Source organism: Poromitra crassiceps (genome assembly GCF_964638095.1).
Source record: "Poromitra crassiceps genome assembly, chromosome: 29".
Classification (NCBI taxonomy): domain Eukaryota; kingdom Metazoa; phylum Chordata; class Actinopteri; order Beryciformes; family Melamphaidae; genus Poromitra; species Poromitra crassiceps.
In genome coordinates, this window is record NC_139641.1 from 13,070,756 (window position 1) to 13,088,250 (window position 17,495).

Here is a 17,495-nt window from a genome sequence, read left to right on the forward strand (position 1 = left end):
AATGTAATATACTACATATTACTAGTTACTTTAATTTGAAGGTAATAAGTTACTTTACAATATTACTTTCTGTGTAGAGTAACTCGTTACTTATTACAATCATTTTGCATTACTTTGACCAAAACAACAGCAGCAGCAGAATGACATCGCCGCCCCGGAACCATCCCAAAAAATAATTTCAACCGCCTTGAAATCAGTGTAAACAATCCAAAATTCTAAATGTTATTCTTTTCCTTTGTTATTGTCATCTATAGTGGTTATTTGCATAAAACACAGTTCGATTAGGAAATGATTGTATCTTTTTTAAATATGTGCTTTGATTTAATCAAATGTAACTCAATTTGTAACTTGAGTTACTTGACAAAGTAACTGGTATAATATTACTGAAATCCTATAAGTAATAAGTTATATTACCGAGTTACTGCTAAAAGTAATATATTACATGTAAGGTGTTACTTTTGTAATGAGTTACCCCCAACACTGCTAAATCTAGGCCTAGGCTCATGGCCACCGGTCGCATCCAGATGAGACGTAAATACAACTTTACAATGCTTTTACATCAACGCGGACAGAGACATGATTTTGTTTTTTTGTTGTACACATGGGAGACAAAAAGAATCGAGCCAGCCAGGAGTCGAACCTAGAATCTTCTGATCCGTAGTCAGACGCGTTATCCATTGTACGCGCCACTGGCCCGAGTGACAGCTAAACCCTCACAAGTAGTTTTTATTTCTGTACGCCGATAAGTATGTTTTTGATTGCTTCTGATTCGGATGTAATGGGCCGTTCTGTTATGTTTAGATCTGGACCTAACGTTACCTTCCATAGATAGTGTCTGACCAAGATCCTGACCTGAGCAGACTAGACATGTTTACTGCCACTAAACATCCGCTAGGTGGTACTATAATACCACCCGTAACAGATAGAGACAGACAGAGCAAGTCATATTCGACCTGGCTGGCAGTCACACCCATGGTCACAGTCACACCTCTGTGTCTTGCTAGGCAGCCGCATGATAGTTGATTTATTTATTGGCTTATTGCTATAAATTGAACCCCCGCTCACTTCCTGTTGCAGTGTTTGCTATGGACATAAAAGAAAAAAAAACATTCAAGTGCAGGACTGACCATTCCGTGAAAACCGTCTATACAGCTGAGCAGCAAAAACAAAAGTAACGATGTCGAGTGAATATTTCTGCAGTTTGCCGAATGCTGAGAAAAAGGAAGTGCTGTGGGGTTGCGCTCTGGTGAAAACCGTCTATACATCTACAGTTTATACATCCCAAAACCACACCGATTTCTGGTTTGGAGAAGGGAGGTGTGTACCTTTCTGTCCCTTCCCTGTGGGATCAGACCTGAAAGCAGGAAGATTGTAAGTAGGCTACAGTAGCATTTGCAGAAAATTGTGTTATAAGTAAGTTTCAACTGTAGAGTCGAATAGCCTACTATCATCAGTCAGTATATAAATGGGAGCTAGGGCTCTGTTTGTTTGTTTCTCTGTCTGTCTGTCTGTCTGTCTGTCTGTCTGTCTGTCTGTCCCATGTCCCACTCTGATGTCATAAATCCCACTGTGACATCATCAGTGATGTCATAAATCCCAGTGACATGATCAGTGATCGGTGATGTCACAAAAAAGTGGGAGTCTGGCTTCAGACCCCCGTCTTCAGCCATGGACAGCTGAATGTTGCCTGCTCCAGGACATATGTAATCCAGCATCCGTGAAGTATGCCATCAAGGAGCAACCAGGGCGAGGCCGCTGCGTACGCGAGCTGCAGGGCCAGCTGGGCGAGCTGCAGGGCGGGCGAGGCCGCGTAGCGGGCAAGCCTAGTTTGACAAATAGCCACTACACCATTGTGCTTGTTTCAAGTGAGCTATGTGGTATGCTGCAGCCAGGTCCTACATCACCTGCTTCTGTCCTTCTTCTGTGGTTTTATGGGTTGATTTCCTTTATGTTGCATTACTGCCTCCTTCTGGATTTATCCATGCACGGATTTATCCATCCACTGTTTCCCTACATTCTGTAAAACCCAATCCCCCTCTCACCCTCTCCTGTCCCCTCTCAAGAGTGGCAACTCGGCTGCTGCATGACCTCACCTGCTCTATTGGCATGCAGTGCACAATTGCTCAACTTCGCGTCACTGATGACATCACTCACTGACAACATCACAATTGCTCGAATGACCATCACTGATTACATCATGGAGTGCTCGAGTGACGTCACTCAGCAATTGCTTAACTTCGCATCACTGATGACGTCAGTGAGTGATCAGTAGTGAGAGAAAAGTAGAGTCCGCACATTGCAGACTTCACTTCCAGTTTACTTGCAGAAGATTTACATTCGGTCATGGCAACCTTCATCAGAATGAAGCAGGAAGTGACAGAACACTAATAGGTTAGTCATGACATCTCAGTGATGTCATAAAAAAAATCATTGTGACATCATCAGTGATGTCAAAATGCTTCCACCTTTACTGGATGTGACTTCACAATTGCTCGAGTGACCATCACTGATGACATCATCGAGTGCTCGAGGGACATCACTGATGATGTCATAGACATTGTGACATCATCAGTAACATCATTGCAGACCAAAATCATCACAAATCATGTATCTGGGCCTTTTTGCTGTTACCTTCCCTAACCTTGACCCATATCCAAACCCTAACCCCAACCAAGTGGCTACCTTGCCTAACCCCAACCACCAAGGGGCGACTGACCACTGCCTAAAGCCCAAGGAAACACACTGCAAAGTTTGAACTGTCACCGATACAGCACCGGTGTAAGACGCAAGACAGTTCCCTGAATAGCGGGTGGGTGAATAATTTAAAATAAAATAATACATAATAATAAAAAATAATAAAATAAAATAATTTTCATTATATTATTCAATAATGTAATGAAAATCACTAGTGGTAAGGTTATTCCGGTTACACATGGGAACGATTACCTACTAGGCATCTCGCACGCTCGATTCCTACGCTCGCCCGCTGCGCAGGTTTGCTACCTCGGCCGCTGCGCGGCCTCACCCGTCCTGCGGCTCGCATTCGCAGCTCGGCTGCTGTGTTGAGCAGCCTGCTAATGGAGTTACCGGTACTTCAGTGTCACTCGCTTAGGCTATAGTGAGTGAATTTGTGACATCACTGATGTCATTTATGACATCACTATCAGTGGTCTATGACATCACTGATGATGTCACCATGGGATTTATGACACCATTGGGATTTATGACATCACAGTGGGATTTATGACATCACTGGTGATGACTGATGGTGACCCCCCCCCCCCCCTCTCCCTCAAACACATGCACACAGGAGTCACTCAGGACTGAAGCTCATGATAACATAACAGACGGTCAGTGCCGTCTGTACCATTGAGATAGGTCTGTACTGCGTCACTCTTGCTTCTCTCTGTGAATCCCGTTTTAATACTTAACGTTGCTCATGTTGCCGGGAGTCTCCGTGTTGCGCAACGTGATCAACAACAACAACACACAGACAGACCCAGGAGGACCTGCCTTTGCGGAAGGAAGCCGAGCAGCCGAGGCGGCGCTAAATTGAATTAGCATACTATCTAGCTAGGCAAACTAGCTAGTAGCGGCACACACACACACACACACACACACACACACACACACACACACAGCAGCACAGATGTGGATCTGGATGGACGTGCGGCTGGTGTGAAGCGGACATTGTAGCACGACACACAGCCGACCACAGGCTCTCATTTGATCCGGAATCTTCTGCCGAGGAGATGGGGGACAAGGCGGGCACCAGGTAGGACTGCACCGCACGGCTAGGCTAACGCAGCTAACTGCTAAGTTAGCATGCAGCTCACGCACTCTGCTAACGCATTCTCCTCCCGGTCCAGATGGACCTGAGCTAAAGTCAAGTAAAGGGACACTTTAAAAAGGCTAACTAGCTAATAGCTAAAATAGCCTGTGTTATGAGTAGCTAGCCCAGCGCGTCACTATACGTACTGTAGTAGGCTACACCAAACCAAACCTAGCGTTTTAATCTGCGAGTTAAATGTTGCTTTGCTGATCAGCTAATACACCATAACATAGTTAAATACATGATGTGACTCGCTGGAGTCTTCTGGTAGAATCGGCACATAGCTGATCCAACCTGGCACCACTTTATTTACAAGAAAATGTCAAGTTTTTACAAGCGAGCTCCATCCCTCTGCTACCGCCCACCACGGTGTGTTTTGGGTAGAAGAACAAAACACGTACGAATTAAAACACACACACACACACACACACACACACACACACACACACACACACACACACACACACACACACACACACACACGTATATATTACGGTATTGATTGCTGTCAAGTCTGTCAGCACTGTGTTGGCCGTTGAGCAAGGCAGCAAGGCAACAGAACATAACAGATTTTGTTGCAATAAAGTGGACTCGCGTCACCGTTAGTGTGCTGATTCTACCAGAACACTAACGACACACAAAGTTGATTGAATTATGTTATAAACCTGCTGATAACCAAAGCCACATTTGACTTGCAAATGTTTAAATTGAGTTTGTTTTGGTGTATATATGGACACGCTGGGGTAGTTTAGGTATCAGGGTCAGTATATACAGGTATTCCCCTTTACCTTATGTTACCTTATCTCAGGCTCATCTCAATTTAAGCCGTCCACCACCTTGAGGTCAGAAAAGCTGTTTGTGTGCTCTCCGTACTTCTGCCCTTGTTCTGAATCCAGAGAGAGACTGTTTGGGGAAAAGTCTGAATCCAGAGTGAGACTGTCTGGGGAAAAGTCTGAACTCTGAATCCAGAGGGAGGGCGCTTTCACACCTACCTCGTTTGGTCCGGACTTTCGGACTTTCCAGTTTGATCCGAACCAAAATGACAGGTGTGAAACCTCCCACGGACCATGGTGCGGACCAAAGACCGAGTCTTTGATCCGACCAAAAGAGGTGGTCTCGGTCCGGACCAAGCTGGACCAAGGTTCGCTTCCTGTGCAGTGTGAAAGCATTTTATTGGAAGGTTCGCACTATCGGACCAATTCGCTCGTGACAGCTTATATTTTGTAACAGAATACCACTCGCCTTATCGGCCTCCCCCGAAACGTTGCAAAGGCTCACAGGATGGCTTGCAGTCTTCGCCTCCTTGCCTGTCTGCGTTGGTACAATTTGCGCACAACAAGGGTGTTCATTTGGCGAATTCGAACTAATCTCGAGTATTGCGAGTGAAGCTGGTGTTGCTGGTAGCGATGCCATAATAATGCCATTATAATGACAACAAAGTGGATCTGTTCATTCATTGTGGTGTGTAAACCTGGTGTAAACCTGGTGTAAACCTGGTGTAAACAAGGAGCAAATTCCTTGGAGCGGTTCCGGGACGCTGGCGTCAGACGCACGCTCATCCACGAGCCAATCAGTGGAGACGCAGCGCACGCAGGTGATGACGACAGGATGTAGGTCTGTCATGTTAAAGTCCGCCGGGATCATTGCAGTGTGAAAGCGAACCTTACTGGACCAAATGGATACTATGTAACAACAACATGAGTTTGGTTCGGACCTTGGTCCGGACTTTTAGGTGTGAAAGGGCCCCGAGACTGTCTGTGGAAAAGTCTGAGAATATGAAAGTTTGTATTGGACTTTACTAGTTGTAACCCCACAGAAGACCATCCACACATCTCTCACATATCCACAAGCATGCATTTTAAATTGGTGTGTAAAGTCACAACAGGCATAACTTACTCTGTAAACATTTAGTGGATCCATTTGTAGACATGTGAAACGGGTTTTGCACATTTGTGGATTGCTTTACATCGGTTTGTGGTCACATTTGTGACTTCCGTCCTATTTGTGGCCCTCTAAGATCCAAATTTGAACCACGTATTTTTCAGTTTGTTGTATGATGCCAACTTTAGAGAACTACTTATAACCTGGTGGCTTAGGCTACAGTTCAAAGTGACATTTCGGGCAAAGCCCTTCCTCAGACATGAATGAAGTGTAGGGACACACCCCTTAACACTTTGAGTGCCAAGGCCCTTGGGCAAAAGGTTGCTTGCTGTGCCACATAGGCCGCAATGCATTTTAAAACAGTCATATAATTTTTTTAATAATTACTATGTAAACACTGAACACACACAAATAACGATGAGACTCTCTTCTATCACCTGCAAAAAAAAGTTTATTGATCCCATTTTCCGTTCTTTAGTTATGAGCCGGAGAAGATAGCTTGATTGAAGCAAAAACATCCCTTTTTTTCTACGAGCTGAGATAATGAGCCTTTTGTGAAATTAAACATTTCAAGCACATCACTGACTCTGAAGCTAATTTTCTGATGTCTGGGTCTGTCTGGGTGAAGTGTATGCTGCTCTCATGGATGTAGGCTGCTCTGCGTGCTCCCCCCCCCCCCCCCCCCTCAACTGCACACGCCTCCTGGGTGTGTCTTATGTGTCTGGTGGCTCTCAGTCTCTGCTGAGTTTGCTGCGCACACACAGTGAATGGTGCGCGACATTCAGCTTTTTGGTTCCGCGTGTGTTTGTCACGGGCTGGCATGCTTCCAGTTCGGAATAATAAGGCTGATTATGTGAATGTGCTGTTGCAGCGTACATGGAGGTGCTCAGTTGTGACAGCGGATGCTGCTGCTGGGGGCACAGCTGGCGTTGTGCTCGTTTATGGAGGCACGTCGATGCATACGGACGGATGCGATGCGATTTCCTCATTTTCCCCAGTGACTATTTCTGTGTGTTTGGCTCCTTTTTCTCTGATCAGGAGAGTGCTGTCGCCACCTAATGGGTTTGTAAAATAGGTTATCGACCTCCAATAGCTACAATATTGTTAGAGGCGACGTAAGAAGCTTAGATCGACACCCCCCCGTCAAAAAAAACAATTTGGAGTTATGACGCCATTTGGCGTCGCTGGCACTGTACGGTAAATTTCTAATGACGCCATATGGCGTCGCTGGCACTGAACGTGTTAAGTACCCTCGCAGGGGTCACCTGACACATCATGTGATACATAGAATTAAACATACAGTGCACTTGTTCGACCAGTATACACAATAATCAAATAGCAACTGGCAATATCAAAACGTAATTGTCTCAAAGGACAAGTACGTAATGGAAGTTTTCAGAACAACTTGAATATCACATAAACTAGGGTTATCAGGTACAAAGCGTCATAATGAAATGTAATGTTTAAGAAGAAAGTGTGACTATTACAAGGTGGTCTCTACTACTTTGAAATTGTGGTAGTAGTAAAAAAGTATATGAAGATAGTAGATACCACAGCTGTGAAGAAAATGACACAGGACAGAGATACTAGACAGAGCAAGATTCTTTACAATGTGGACATAATGAGGTTAACACACACAAGCACACCTACAACAAGCACACCTGCAAAAGGACTACAAAAATGACTACAAAAATGGCCGCAAGTCAAAATCTTCGCTCAGCCCTTTTGGGGCTCGAGTGTCAAGGGGTGAAAATCCAAAAGGCGTCTCTTTTAAGAACTCTCTACTACTTAAAAGAGAGGCCTTTTGGATTTTCACCCTGGACACTCGAGCCCCAAAAGGGCTGAACGAAGATTTTGACTTGCAGCCATTTTTGTAGTCATTTTTGTAGTCCTTTTGCAGGTGTGCTTGTAGGTGTGCTTGTGTGTGTTAATCTCATTATGTCCACATTGTAAAGAATATTGCTCTGTCTAGTATCTCTGTCCTGTGTCATTTTCTTCACAGCTGTGGTATCGCAGTGTGCTCCTAACGCGAGCTACATACCGGTAGTACAGACTTCACTTCATGTCAGCTGCATGTATTAAAAGAACGGTCAGCTGTCAGCTGTCAATGCGGTTTGTTGCCACACAATAAACCAGCGGTTTGTTCCAAGCCAGTGTGATCCTTGACTCACTCTCACACGGCAGCCAATCAGCGTTGAGCAGCGAGCGACTGATGCCAGCGTAATTTCGCTCGAGTTGGGATATTTCATCTGGGGCGACGAGCGTATTTTCTCCCTATCGCTCTGTCTCTGTCGCTCGGACGCCCAGCGATTTTTCTCCCGGGCGAATATACGCTCAATCGCTCGTTTGCATTGACTTTGTATGTAAACTCGATGCCAGCGAAAAACTTTAATAGGTCGGTGTGAACGAACGCAGCTTTACTCCTTTTCTACTGTTTTGGACACCAATCTTAGCCAGGTGAGTGGAGACTAGTGTCCCGTTTATATTCTCCACTCCAAAACAACTCAACTCAGTGCGCTGTGCACATCCCCCCCTCCTCTCGTTAGAAGGTATTTTGGAGCATACACCACTAGGGATGGGCAGGAGTACTCGAGTACTTGTTCATAACGTCAGTACTCAGGTAATGTTTCTGCTGTTTGGGATACTCGCCCCACCCCTTTAAAAATGGTACGCACGCATCGTCATGTGGATCTGGCTATACAGGCAGCATGGCTGTTTCAGACAGGCATAACTGCACGGGAAGTCAAGTCAGCCAGAATGTAAAAGTATGTCATCTGCTTTAGGGCTTTCAAAATAAAACCCTTATTGTAACATTGGCATTCATATTAATTTTGAGTAATGCTTTAGAGACACAGTTTCACTCGTAATCTTAAAGGGACACTCCGCCGATTTTCAATGCTGATTTATTTTCCCCATAATCTCACACATATCTGAAAAGCGTAAACAGTTTTGCAGACATTCATTTAGTTTGACAGTTACTGAGAGTTGATTTGAGTTAACTTGTGGACCAGTGATGTCATTTGTGCGTGAATGACATCACTGGTCCACAAGTTAACTGTGTCCCTTTAACATCACGAGTATTTTGATACAAGGCTTTTTCTCATCCAACGTGCATCAATAAGCTATTTACTTTTGTTTAAGTAATATTATTTCGAAAGTTTTAACCGGAAGTTTCCCAGCTCATCACGAAAATTGACTGGTGGAGATGCGCTCCCGTTAACGACACGAGACAGACGCACGCTTCTCCATAACGCACGCCCGATAAAACTCATTGAAAACGTGGCACTAGTTTACTGACTACACTGTCATTGTCCCATAACGTTAGCCACAAGAAATGTGGAGAACGAATCACTTTATTGCTTCATGGCGATCACTATTTAGCTGCAGCTAACGTTATGGTCACTGGTCAGTTTTCACTTTTTGGCAGAACACCGAACTAGGGATGTTCATTTTGAAAATTTTCCAAAATCGATAATTGGTGAAAATTAACGATCAATTATCGATTATCGATCATATTAATACTTAGAAAATTTTCAATTTTCAATTTTCAATTTTTTTTTTTTTTTACAAAATTAATGCCTATGGCAGAAAATACGAAAGACAACGTGTTCTCCTCAATGAACTCTTTATTTCAATGTGTCTCCTCTCCAACACTGCTGTCCCCGGCGCATGCCGGTGTGAATTTCCCATGTTTAAAACAGTTTTTTTGGCACAAAGGCCCGTGCCCAGCCAGAAAACTAGAGACTATATGGAGCTCCACCTCACGTTAGTCGGCTGTGCAATGGAGTGTTGCGAGGAGGAATGAATTCCACCCAAACCTAGTCCAAATTTTTTTTTTTTTTTTTTAATAATTAAAAAATCGATCCAAATGCCACAGGATCGATTCCAATCCTTAACGATCAATTATCGATTTTCGATAATTGATGAACATCCCTACACCGAACCTTGTAATCCGTGGATTTACGTTACTGTAACAGTGATCCTAAAGCAGAATGGATTATACAGGACATGTAGGCCTATTGGAAATGAGCCTTTGCTTGTTTCACAAGTCTGCTCGAACGAAGTGCTAACCAATGCTGCCATCTAACCACCGGAGATCGGAGGTAGGCTAACAGCTGCAGCTAACGTCACCTAATGGTCCCTCTCCTCACAAAAAGTGCTACAGGTAGTGCTTTTTCCATGCAAACATGCAACCGTTATGTGTGAACAGCCCCACACACAGCAGATTACCCCTGCTCCATCATTACCATAGTAATAGATATTCAAAATGAATTGCTTAACAAAACATAGTTTCAAGTTGACGTTTATTTATGTTTGTAGTTGAAACAAAAACATAAATACTGTAGGCTACATGTGCATTGTGCATGCACCATGAGCCAGATGTACAGACCTCAAATCTGTTTGCACTATAATGTTTGTGAACTGGAAATGTTCATGAGCTGTATTTTATTTAATTTAATTTACAAAGCATTTATACTTTATGAAACACTGTTTACAACATGCTGCTGTTCAATGATTCTGTTGTATAGTGGAAATCTAAATTTGTTTGGCTTCTCACAGAAGACTAAAGAAAGAGACAGACGACTGTAAAGAAAGATAAGATGTTGAATGACTATGTTGGTCATGTGTAAATAAAAAAAGAATTACATAATGTAACGGCTTGCTTTATGGTCAATTCCTAAAGTAAATATTCATATGCACCAGTTTAGAGGGTTCCTTGTACAATTTACAGCATTAGTTATTTGAGAATCTCTTCCATTATCAAGGCAAAACTGGTATTGTCACTAAAATATCGATATCGAATCGTATCGGAAATCGTATCGACTTGGGACCTTGTGTATGGGAATCGTATCGTATCGGGAAGTCAGTGGCGATACCCAGCCCTAGCTGGTATACATGTTCTGGAGTGAGGCTGTAATAATATCGCCGGCGGTTGAGAACACTCTCTCAGAAGGGACTCTGGTTCCCCCTGCACACAAATATAGCGCTTGGCTTAGCGAGCTAGGAGGTGGGTAAACCCGCATCATGTCTCATCCACCAGCTCAGTGGATCTTCAGAGAGAGTGGAGCAGGATCTACTTCTCTGTTATCTGTTGATCTTCATCCTGTGCCTTCTTCTCAGCTGCACTTCTCCCTGGTGGCACCGCTGCTTCTGGCTTGTAGGCTGCTGGACCCAGGAGAGACATCGGTGCACAAGAAGGCTCCTTCCATCTCTTTGGTGGAGGAGGATCAGGACTTGGTCCTTGTTGAAGTGGATGATGCCGCTGATCCTCCTCGTCTTCCTGCTGTACAGGCACAGCAGCTCCATCGCCATCAGCTTGTTGCTGTTGAAAGATCAAATAAATATTCATGATCAGGATAATAAATAAACCGTCGTATACAAATACTGTAGTGTAACACTCAGTTATTTCTATAACTGACATTAGATGCCTCCACTCGCTCCAGACGAGCAGCTTCAGTTAAGTAAGCATAAGCATACCTTGAATCCAATTAACCCGAGTTTGTAAAACATGGGATATGAGGCTCGCTCCAGTCGTTGTCGATGTAATGAAAAGTAATTGTCAGGTACGAATCCGTAGCTCTGGATGTCCAGAGCCACTTCTTAACATGCAGTGGAATCCGTATTATAACCTGCACCTAGCCGGTTGGCCTGCATGTTAAACAACAATTAGCCGGACTACGCGCACTCCCGAGACTCCGTATCTTATCTACCTCGACCACCGGTATAAGATCCGCTTCCACGCAAGCGCTGGTCATGTTAAACAGTGGAACGATATGATCCGCATATGTCTGAGTGGGCGGGTGTGGCTCTTCGTGACTCACTTCACGTTCGCTAGTTTATTAATTAATGAATCGTTCGGGCAATCGCTTATATCAACGAGCAAACTCACGGTTTCCTCAAGTGCTGCAAAAACGGCTTGATTTGTTAAGTGGGCGCTAGAATGACCGTGCTTTCCAAGGTGAGGGCTGGCTTGACTGCAGAGAGGCAGCGGGGAAGGAAAGTGAAAAGTGGAGCAGAAACGCGCTCTCCTGAGAATACGAGGCAGCAGGATGACTGAAGCAAATGAAACAACGATCACAAAGAGCAGCCGACATTCTGACACTTTTTGCGCAATGCGTGCCGCTCTATCTGCCTGTTTGTCTCTCTGCCAGTGCCCGCATGTCTGTTTAGTGTGCGTGTGTGTGTGGCATGTCATTTTTAACGCTGTTCATAACGAGCAGAGCGTGTTTAGGCTATCGTATGGCTCCATCCCCAAATTAATTTTCATCGTCCCTGACGCTACTGTGCGCCCACACTGCGGAGTGGATAGGAGCTGACTGACTCTGACTGATAGGCTATCAAAGTTTTGTGGGGAGAAATACATTTCAAACTAGTCAGATATGACTTGAATGTCATAAAATAAATCACCCACAGTGATTGACGACAGTCCGACCACTATTTTGACTGCGCGGCTTTATGTAGCTTCACGAAGGCATTTTTGGCACATTGCCACCCCTCGTTGTCAATGGACTCCGTTAAAACATGTTTTTTGAAGTCTCCAGATTTGTCAGGCAGGCAGACTGTGCATCCACACTGTGGAGAGGATAGGAGCTGACTGACTGATAGGCTATCAAACTTTTGTGGGGAGAAATAAATTTAAAACAAGTCAGATATGACTTGATTTGTTTTTGTTTGGTTACAAATTCGCTAAAGCTGTTTCCTATCACATTTCTTGTTTTTGATAGATGCTACCGCGCAAACATGTTTAAAAGGCACACAGCTGTCGCAAGTTATAGCGCCTCTCTCTGCTGACTTCAGTTGAAGTTGAGACGTTCTGTTTCACCTCTTCATACGGCTTTGGGATTGCCACTTCACTCGGTTGTTTGCGTGACGGTAGCACGTAGCGCGGTTCAAGTGACTTAACGAGGCTTCGCAAGCCAACATTTTCTACAACGCTGTACGGCCGCAGATCTTTGCAAATGAAACTTGCCAGAGCCGATGTTATTTTTTGTGCACGTGGAGAAGTGGATGGAAGCTCGCACGCAAATGCTTTCTCCAGCGAGGATTGTTGCTGGCTTGTATGGAATTATTTGCCTATCTAAAAGCAAGAGGTCCTTCAAGCAATTTGAGAGCATGATTTATAGGGGTGGGGGAAAAAAATCGATTCACCTAAGTATCGCGATTTTTAATGTCACGATTTTTTTAATGGATCTTTTATTCCAGAATCGATAATCGCAATTTTTTTTTTTTTTTTTTTTTTTTTTGGGTGCTTGCAGGCAGGCCACTCACTGAACAGCAGGCCAGGCGCCGCCTACTGGTTTACTAGTGGTTTTATTACTTTATTAGTTAGTCTGAAGTAATAATTACACTTCAGGGTTAAAGTGGGTGCATCTCATTGTAAAATTGGACTTCAAACGGCCCAAATCTGGCTTCAAACGGCCCAAATTTCACGCGCGTCGGCCCATATCGGCCTGGCCTGCTTGGTATCTAATGCCCGGCCTGAATTATGATCCCAGTCCGCCCCTGTTTTTAACTATATCGCCCAGCCCTACTCATGATTCAACTTTTCCCATGTTCTAATCTAGTGTAAAAAAGCAAACAAACTGAAAAAGAAAAGAAAAAAATAAACAAAAATCGTAATATCGAATCGCAATAATCGTAATATCGAATCGCAATAATCGTAGAATCGCAATACTTAAGAATCGCAATATAAATCGAATCGGCACCCAAGAATCGTGATAGTATCGAATCGGGAGATAAGTGAATCGCCACAGCCCTAATGATTTATCAATTTCACGTTCATATTTTGGACCCTTGTCCTCAAAAAGCCCCCGCGTGTGCTTAAATTTGCTCTGCTTATCCTCAAACTGTACGCTCACACTCAAAAGTCTTCTGCTTGGACAGATTTCCTGCACTCGTACTCAAAAATCCCCTGCTCACACTTACATTTCCTCTGTTCGCGCTCAAACTCGGTGCCTGCATGTAAATGTCCTCTCCTCCCCTCCCCTCCAAACTGCTTCTGTGCGCTCTTGAAACTTCTGCTCTTGGATCTCTTCTCTTCGCTCAGATTTGTTGTGCAACAATCCTGTCAGAAATCCACAGCCAATAGAATGCCAGGATAGTGTCACATGATTGCTGGGTCAGGGATCATGTGACACTATCCTGGCATCCTATTGGTTGTGGGTTTCTGATAGTCCGAGCGCAGACAAAAGATCCAAGAAAAATTCCAAGAGAGAGCACACTCAGTTTGAATGGAAAGGGGAGACATTTGAATGGAAGCACAGAGTTTGAGCACAAGCAGAGAAAATCTAAGCGTGAGCAGGGGATATTTGAGTGTGAGTGCTAGGCATGGGTCGATTTCCGGTTTTACCGGTTCGGTTCGGTGTACGAGCCCAAACCGGTTTGATCACGTGCAAACCGAAAAAACCTAATTAAAAAAAAAAAAAAAACATTTTTTTTTTTTTTGCCAGTCCATTCTGATTGCACTATTGTTCGTATTAGCCTCTTCTCAAGTTGCACTAGTAGGCAAAAGTCTTATTTTGTTTATTATGTGGATGTTTGAAGAAAAGTTAAGCTGAATAGTTATGAGAAATAAAAACAGTGTGTTGTTACAGTTAAAAGGTTCTGCTTATTTGTATTCAGTGTTCGTGCTGGTTGGCAGCATACCAGCTTAGAGGTGCATTATCGCCACCAACTGCAGCCGCTTTGATACGGTTTTTTGGGGAATATCGAACCGGTTTCAAAATGTTCAAACCGACCCATGCCTTGACAATACCAGCTTAGAGGTGTATTATCGCTATCAGGTGGACTGAAGTTGCACTACAGACAGTTATGGGCCACACTCGGGATCCCTGCTTAAAAAAAAAAAAAACTAATTCCAAAAAAAATCGGTATACCGGTTCGATCCGGTTTAGACGGCAATATCGAACCGGTTTTAAAATTTTCAAACCGACCCAGCCCTAGTGAGTGCATGAAATCTGTCCATAAAGAAAAGTTTTGAGCACGAGCGTAAAGTTTTGAGCGCGAGCGTATAGTTTGAGGACAAGCAGAGTAAATCTGTCCAAGGGTCCAAAATCTGAACGTGAAATTGATAAATCATGCTCTCAAATGTATTGAACAACCTCTTGCATTATGATAGGTAAATAATTCCAAAGCCTTGTTGCTGACTTGTTTCCTGCCTTGCGTATCTGGGTGATGCCTCGTCAAACGGCTCCGGAGATTTGTCGCGTTGCCACCGTATTTCACCTCCGTTTTGCAAATCTGGCGTACGCCGTCGCTTTTGTCCAGCTCTTCGCTGTCTTCCTGCGTTTTGAAGCCAAAATGCCACCAGACATCTGCCTTTAGATGCGGCGGTACCGTGAGTAGAGCAGCCTCCGCCATGTTTGTTTTTTCAGTCTGAAGCACGGTCTGAAAATCACAACGAGAGATCTCATGAGATCTGGCTGAGATCACGTTGCGCTAAGAACTAAACCACGCGAGACTAACGCGTAAAAAAACAAAATAAAATAACGGGGTAAAATGCATTTTAAAATATCGATACTGGGATTTATGTATCGATACACATTTTCCCCCTTTTTTTCTCTGTGTCTGAGCTTGTTTTTGTTTTCTGTCTTCATGGGTTATTCTGAAAAATGTTAAACTGTAAAATACAATAAAGTAAATAACGCAAAAGTAGTTCTTATCCGATTACTCGATTAATCGATGGATTCATTCGTAGAACACTCGATGACTAAAATAATCGATAGCTGCAGCCCTAGTTGGGTTAGGGGTCATGTAGAGATCTGTGTTTGGTGGGTTGGTTTAGCGGTAGAGAACGTAGAGATCTGTGTTTGATCTGTGAGATCTTAGCCTGCTTCCTGTTCTCAGAGCAGAGGTGTCAGTTCTGTTTGGTGTGCGGCAATGTGCAACCACTGTGACAACATCCTCTGCAGAGGCTTGAAGATGATGATGATGATGATGATGGTGCATTTTTTTTTTTGTGAGTGAAATGTTGCATTGTCTCCCCTGATTCTAAGTCTACGGCTTTATTAAAGGAGAATTTCGGTTTTTTACACCACGGTCCTCATTTCCAGTTTAGAATATGATGTTTTACTCACCGAAATAGTTTTGCGTCATTCGGATGCCCAGGGAAGATTTTGAGCTCCGAGTACACTCTTCAAACAGGCTAGAACCGCTAGAACGTGAGCCCACGGGGCATTCTGCACGGCAGTGCACGCGCTCTCTAAATGACACTTTTTCTGTCAGATCACGGTTCATTATGGTTGTAAATATAATTATCTAGCTAATAGCTACAAGCTAGGCTAACAACAACACCGGAGTCAGCGTTGATCTGCCCCGGTGGGGTTACAGTGCGTATCGTCCCCCTTCTGTGGTTTCTCTGAAGAAGTGGTTTCACAGAGGGGGACGATACGCACTGTAACCCCACCGGGGCAGATCAACGCTGACTCCGGTGTTGTTGTTAGCCTAGCTTGTAGCTATTAGCTAGATAATTATATTTACAACCATAATGAACCGTGATCTGACAGAAAAAGTGTCATTTAGAGAGCGCGTGCACTGCCGTGCAGAATGCCCCGTGGGCTCACGTTCTAGCGGTTCTAGCCTGTTTGAAGAGTGTACTCGGAGCTCAAAATCTTCCCTGGGCATCCGAATGACGCAAAACTATTTCGGTGAGTAAAACATCATATTCTAAACTGGAAATGAGGACCGTGGTGTAAAAAACCGAAATTCTCCTTTAATTAATATAAAAAGCTTCTGCTGTGGATTTTTAGCTCAAACAAGCATTGCACCACTGAAGTAAAGAACATGTTACATGACATTGACATTTTCGAAAATAAAAAACAGTTTTGACAATCATGAGTGGTTCATTAAATATTTAGTAGGCTCAGGTCTGAGTGCCAAAGGGGTGCCAAAGTCACCCCCTCTCCCTCTTCATGGGATTTCATCCGCCATTCATTTTTCCATAAACCTTGCTTAAAATGCTTATAAAAATTGTTTTACTTGCTCAAACCAAGCGATTTGACTATACTTAGAATCAGGGGAGACAATGCAACATTTCACTCAATTTTTTTTTTTTTTTTTGAATTTCGAATTTCAATAATAAAAGTCGACCTTGATAATAACAACGATTATTCGAAAATTCGAAATTCGATGCCCATCCCTAGTGTGTGTGCATGTGTGTGTGTGTGTGGTTAGACTGTGACTCAGCTCAGAGCAGATCTCCAGACCTGTTCCAGCCAGGACAAATTGACTTGGGGTGCACCTGAATTTAGTGGGGGTGCACTAGCCTTGTCAAAGTTGACAAATTTAAAGTCGAACTGAACCCGTTCGTCACGTGCATAATGAGTCCGTTTCAGACTGAAAACATAGTTTGTCTAAGATGACAGGTTGAGAGGCGGGTCATAGTATCATGTCGATGATTTTATTTGACAATTCTGGGGACTGGATTGGGCTTTGGCCAATCCTGGCGTGTTCCACCTCCAAATCGAGTGGGATTCAGTGTGTTGTTGTGGCGCTCCCCTCGGGAAGAGCCTTCTGATGGGAGGAGTGGAGCTCAGCGAGCCGCAGGCAGCCAGCTGCCTTCATGTTGCCGAGCGGAGAGTGCAGCACGTCGGCCTGGAATCTCCAAAGTGCGACCCCTGACAACCAAGCTCTCGGATGCGCGCGGAATTATCGCTGCTGTAAATACGATATCCCTGGAATGCGCGTTTTAACGAGCCAGTTACATTTCTTTGCATTCTTAGAGATTATAGTTTTGTTTTTTTGTTCATGTTTCTAACAATTGGCCAAGTTAGTAGTTAGTTTA

The 17,495-nt window shown here is 43.9% G+C and overlaps 1 protein-coding gene across 2 annotated transcripts in view; it reads left to right on the forward strand.

Annotated features, from left to right (window-relative positions):
- The first annotated feature begins 3,587 nt into the window (after positions 1-3,587).
- The window catches only part of LOC310800158 (arrestin red cell), an 80,615-nt gene continuing 66,707 nt past the window's right edge, over positions 3,588-17,495 (forward strand). For both annotated transcript variants that reach the window (XM_083662744.1, XM_083662745.1), the window contains exon 1: positions 3,588-3,775. In XM_083662744.1, the coding sequence (XP_083518870.1) occupies positions 3,753-3,775 (23 nt within the window). In that variant the 5' untranslated portion in view covers positions 3,588-3,752. The remainder of the gene's footprint in view (positions 3,776-17,495) is intronic.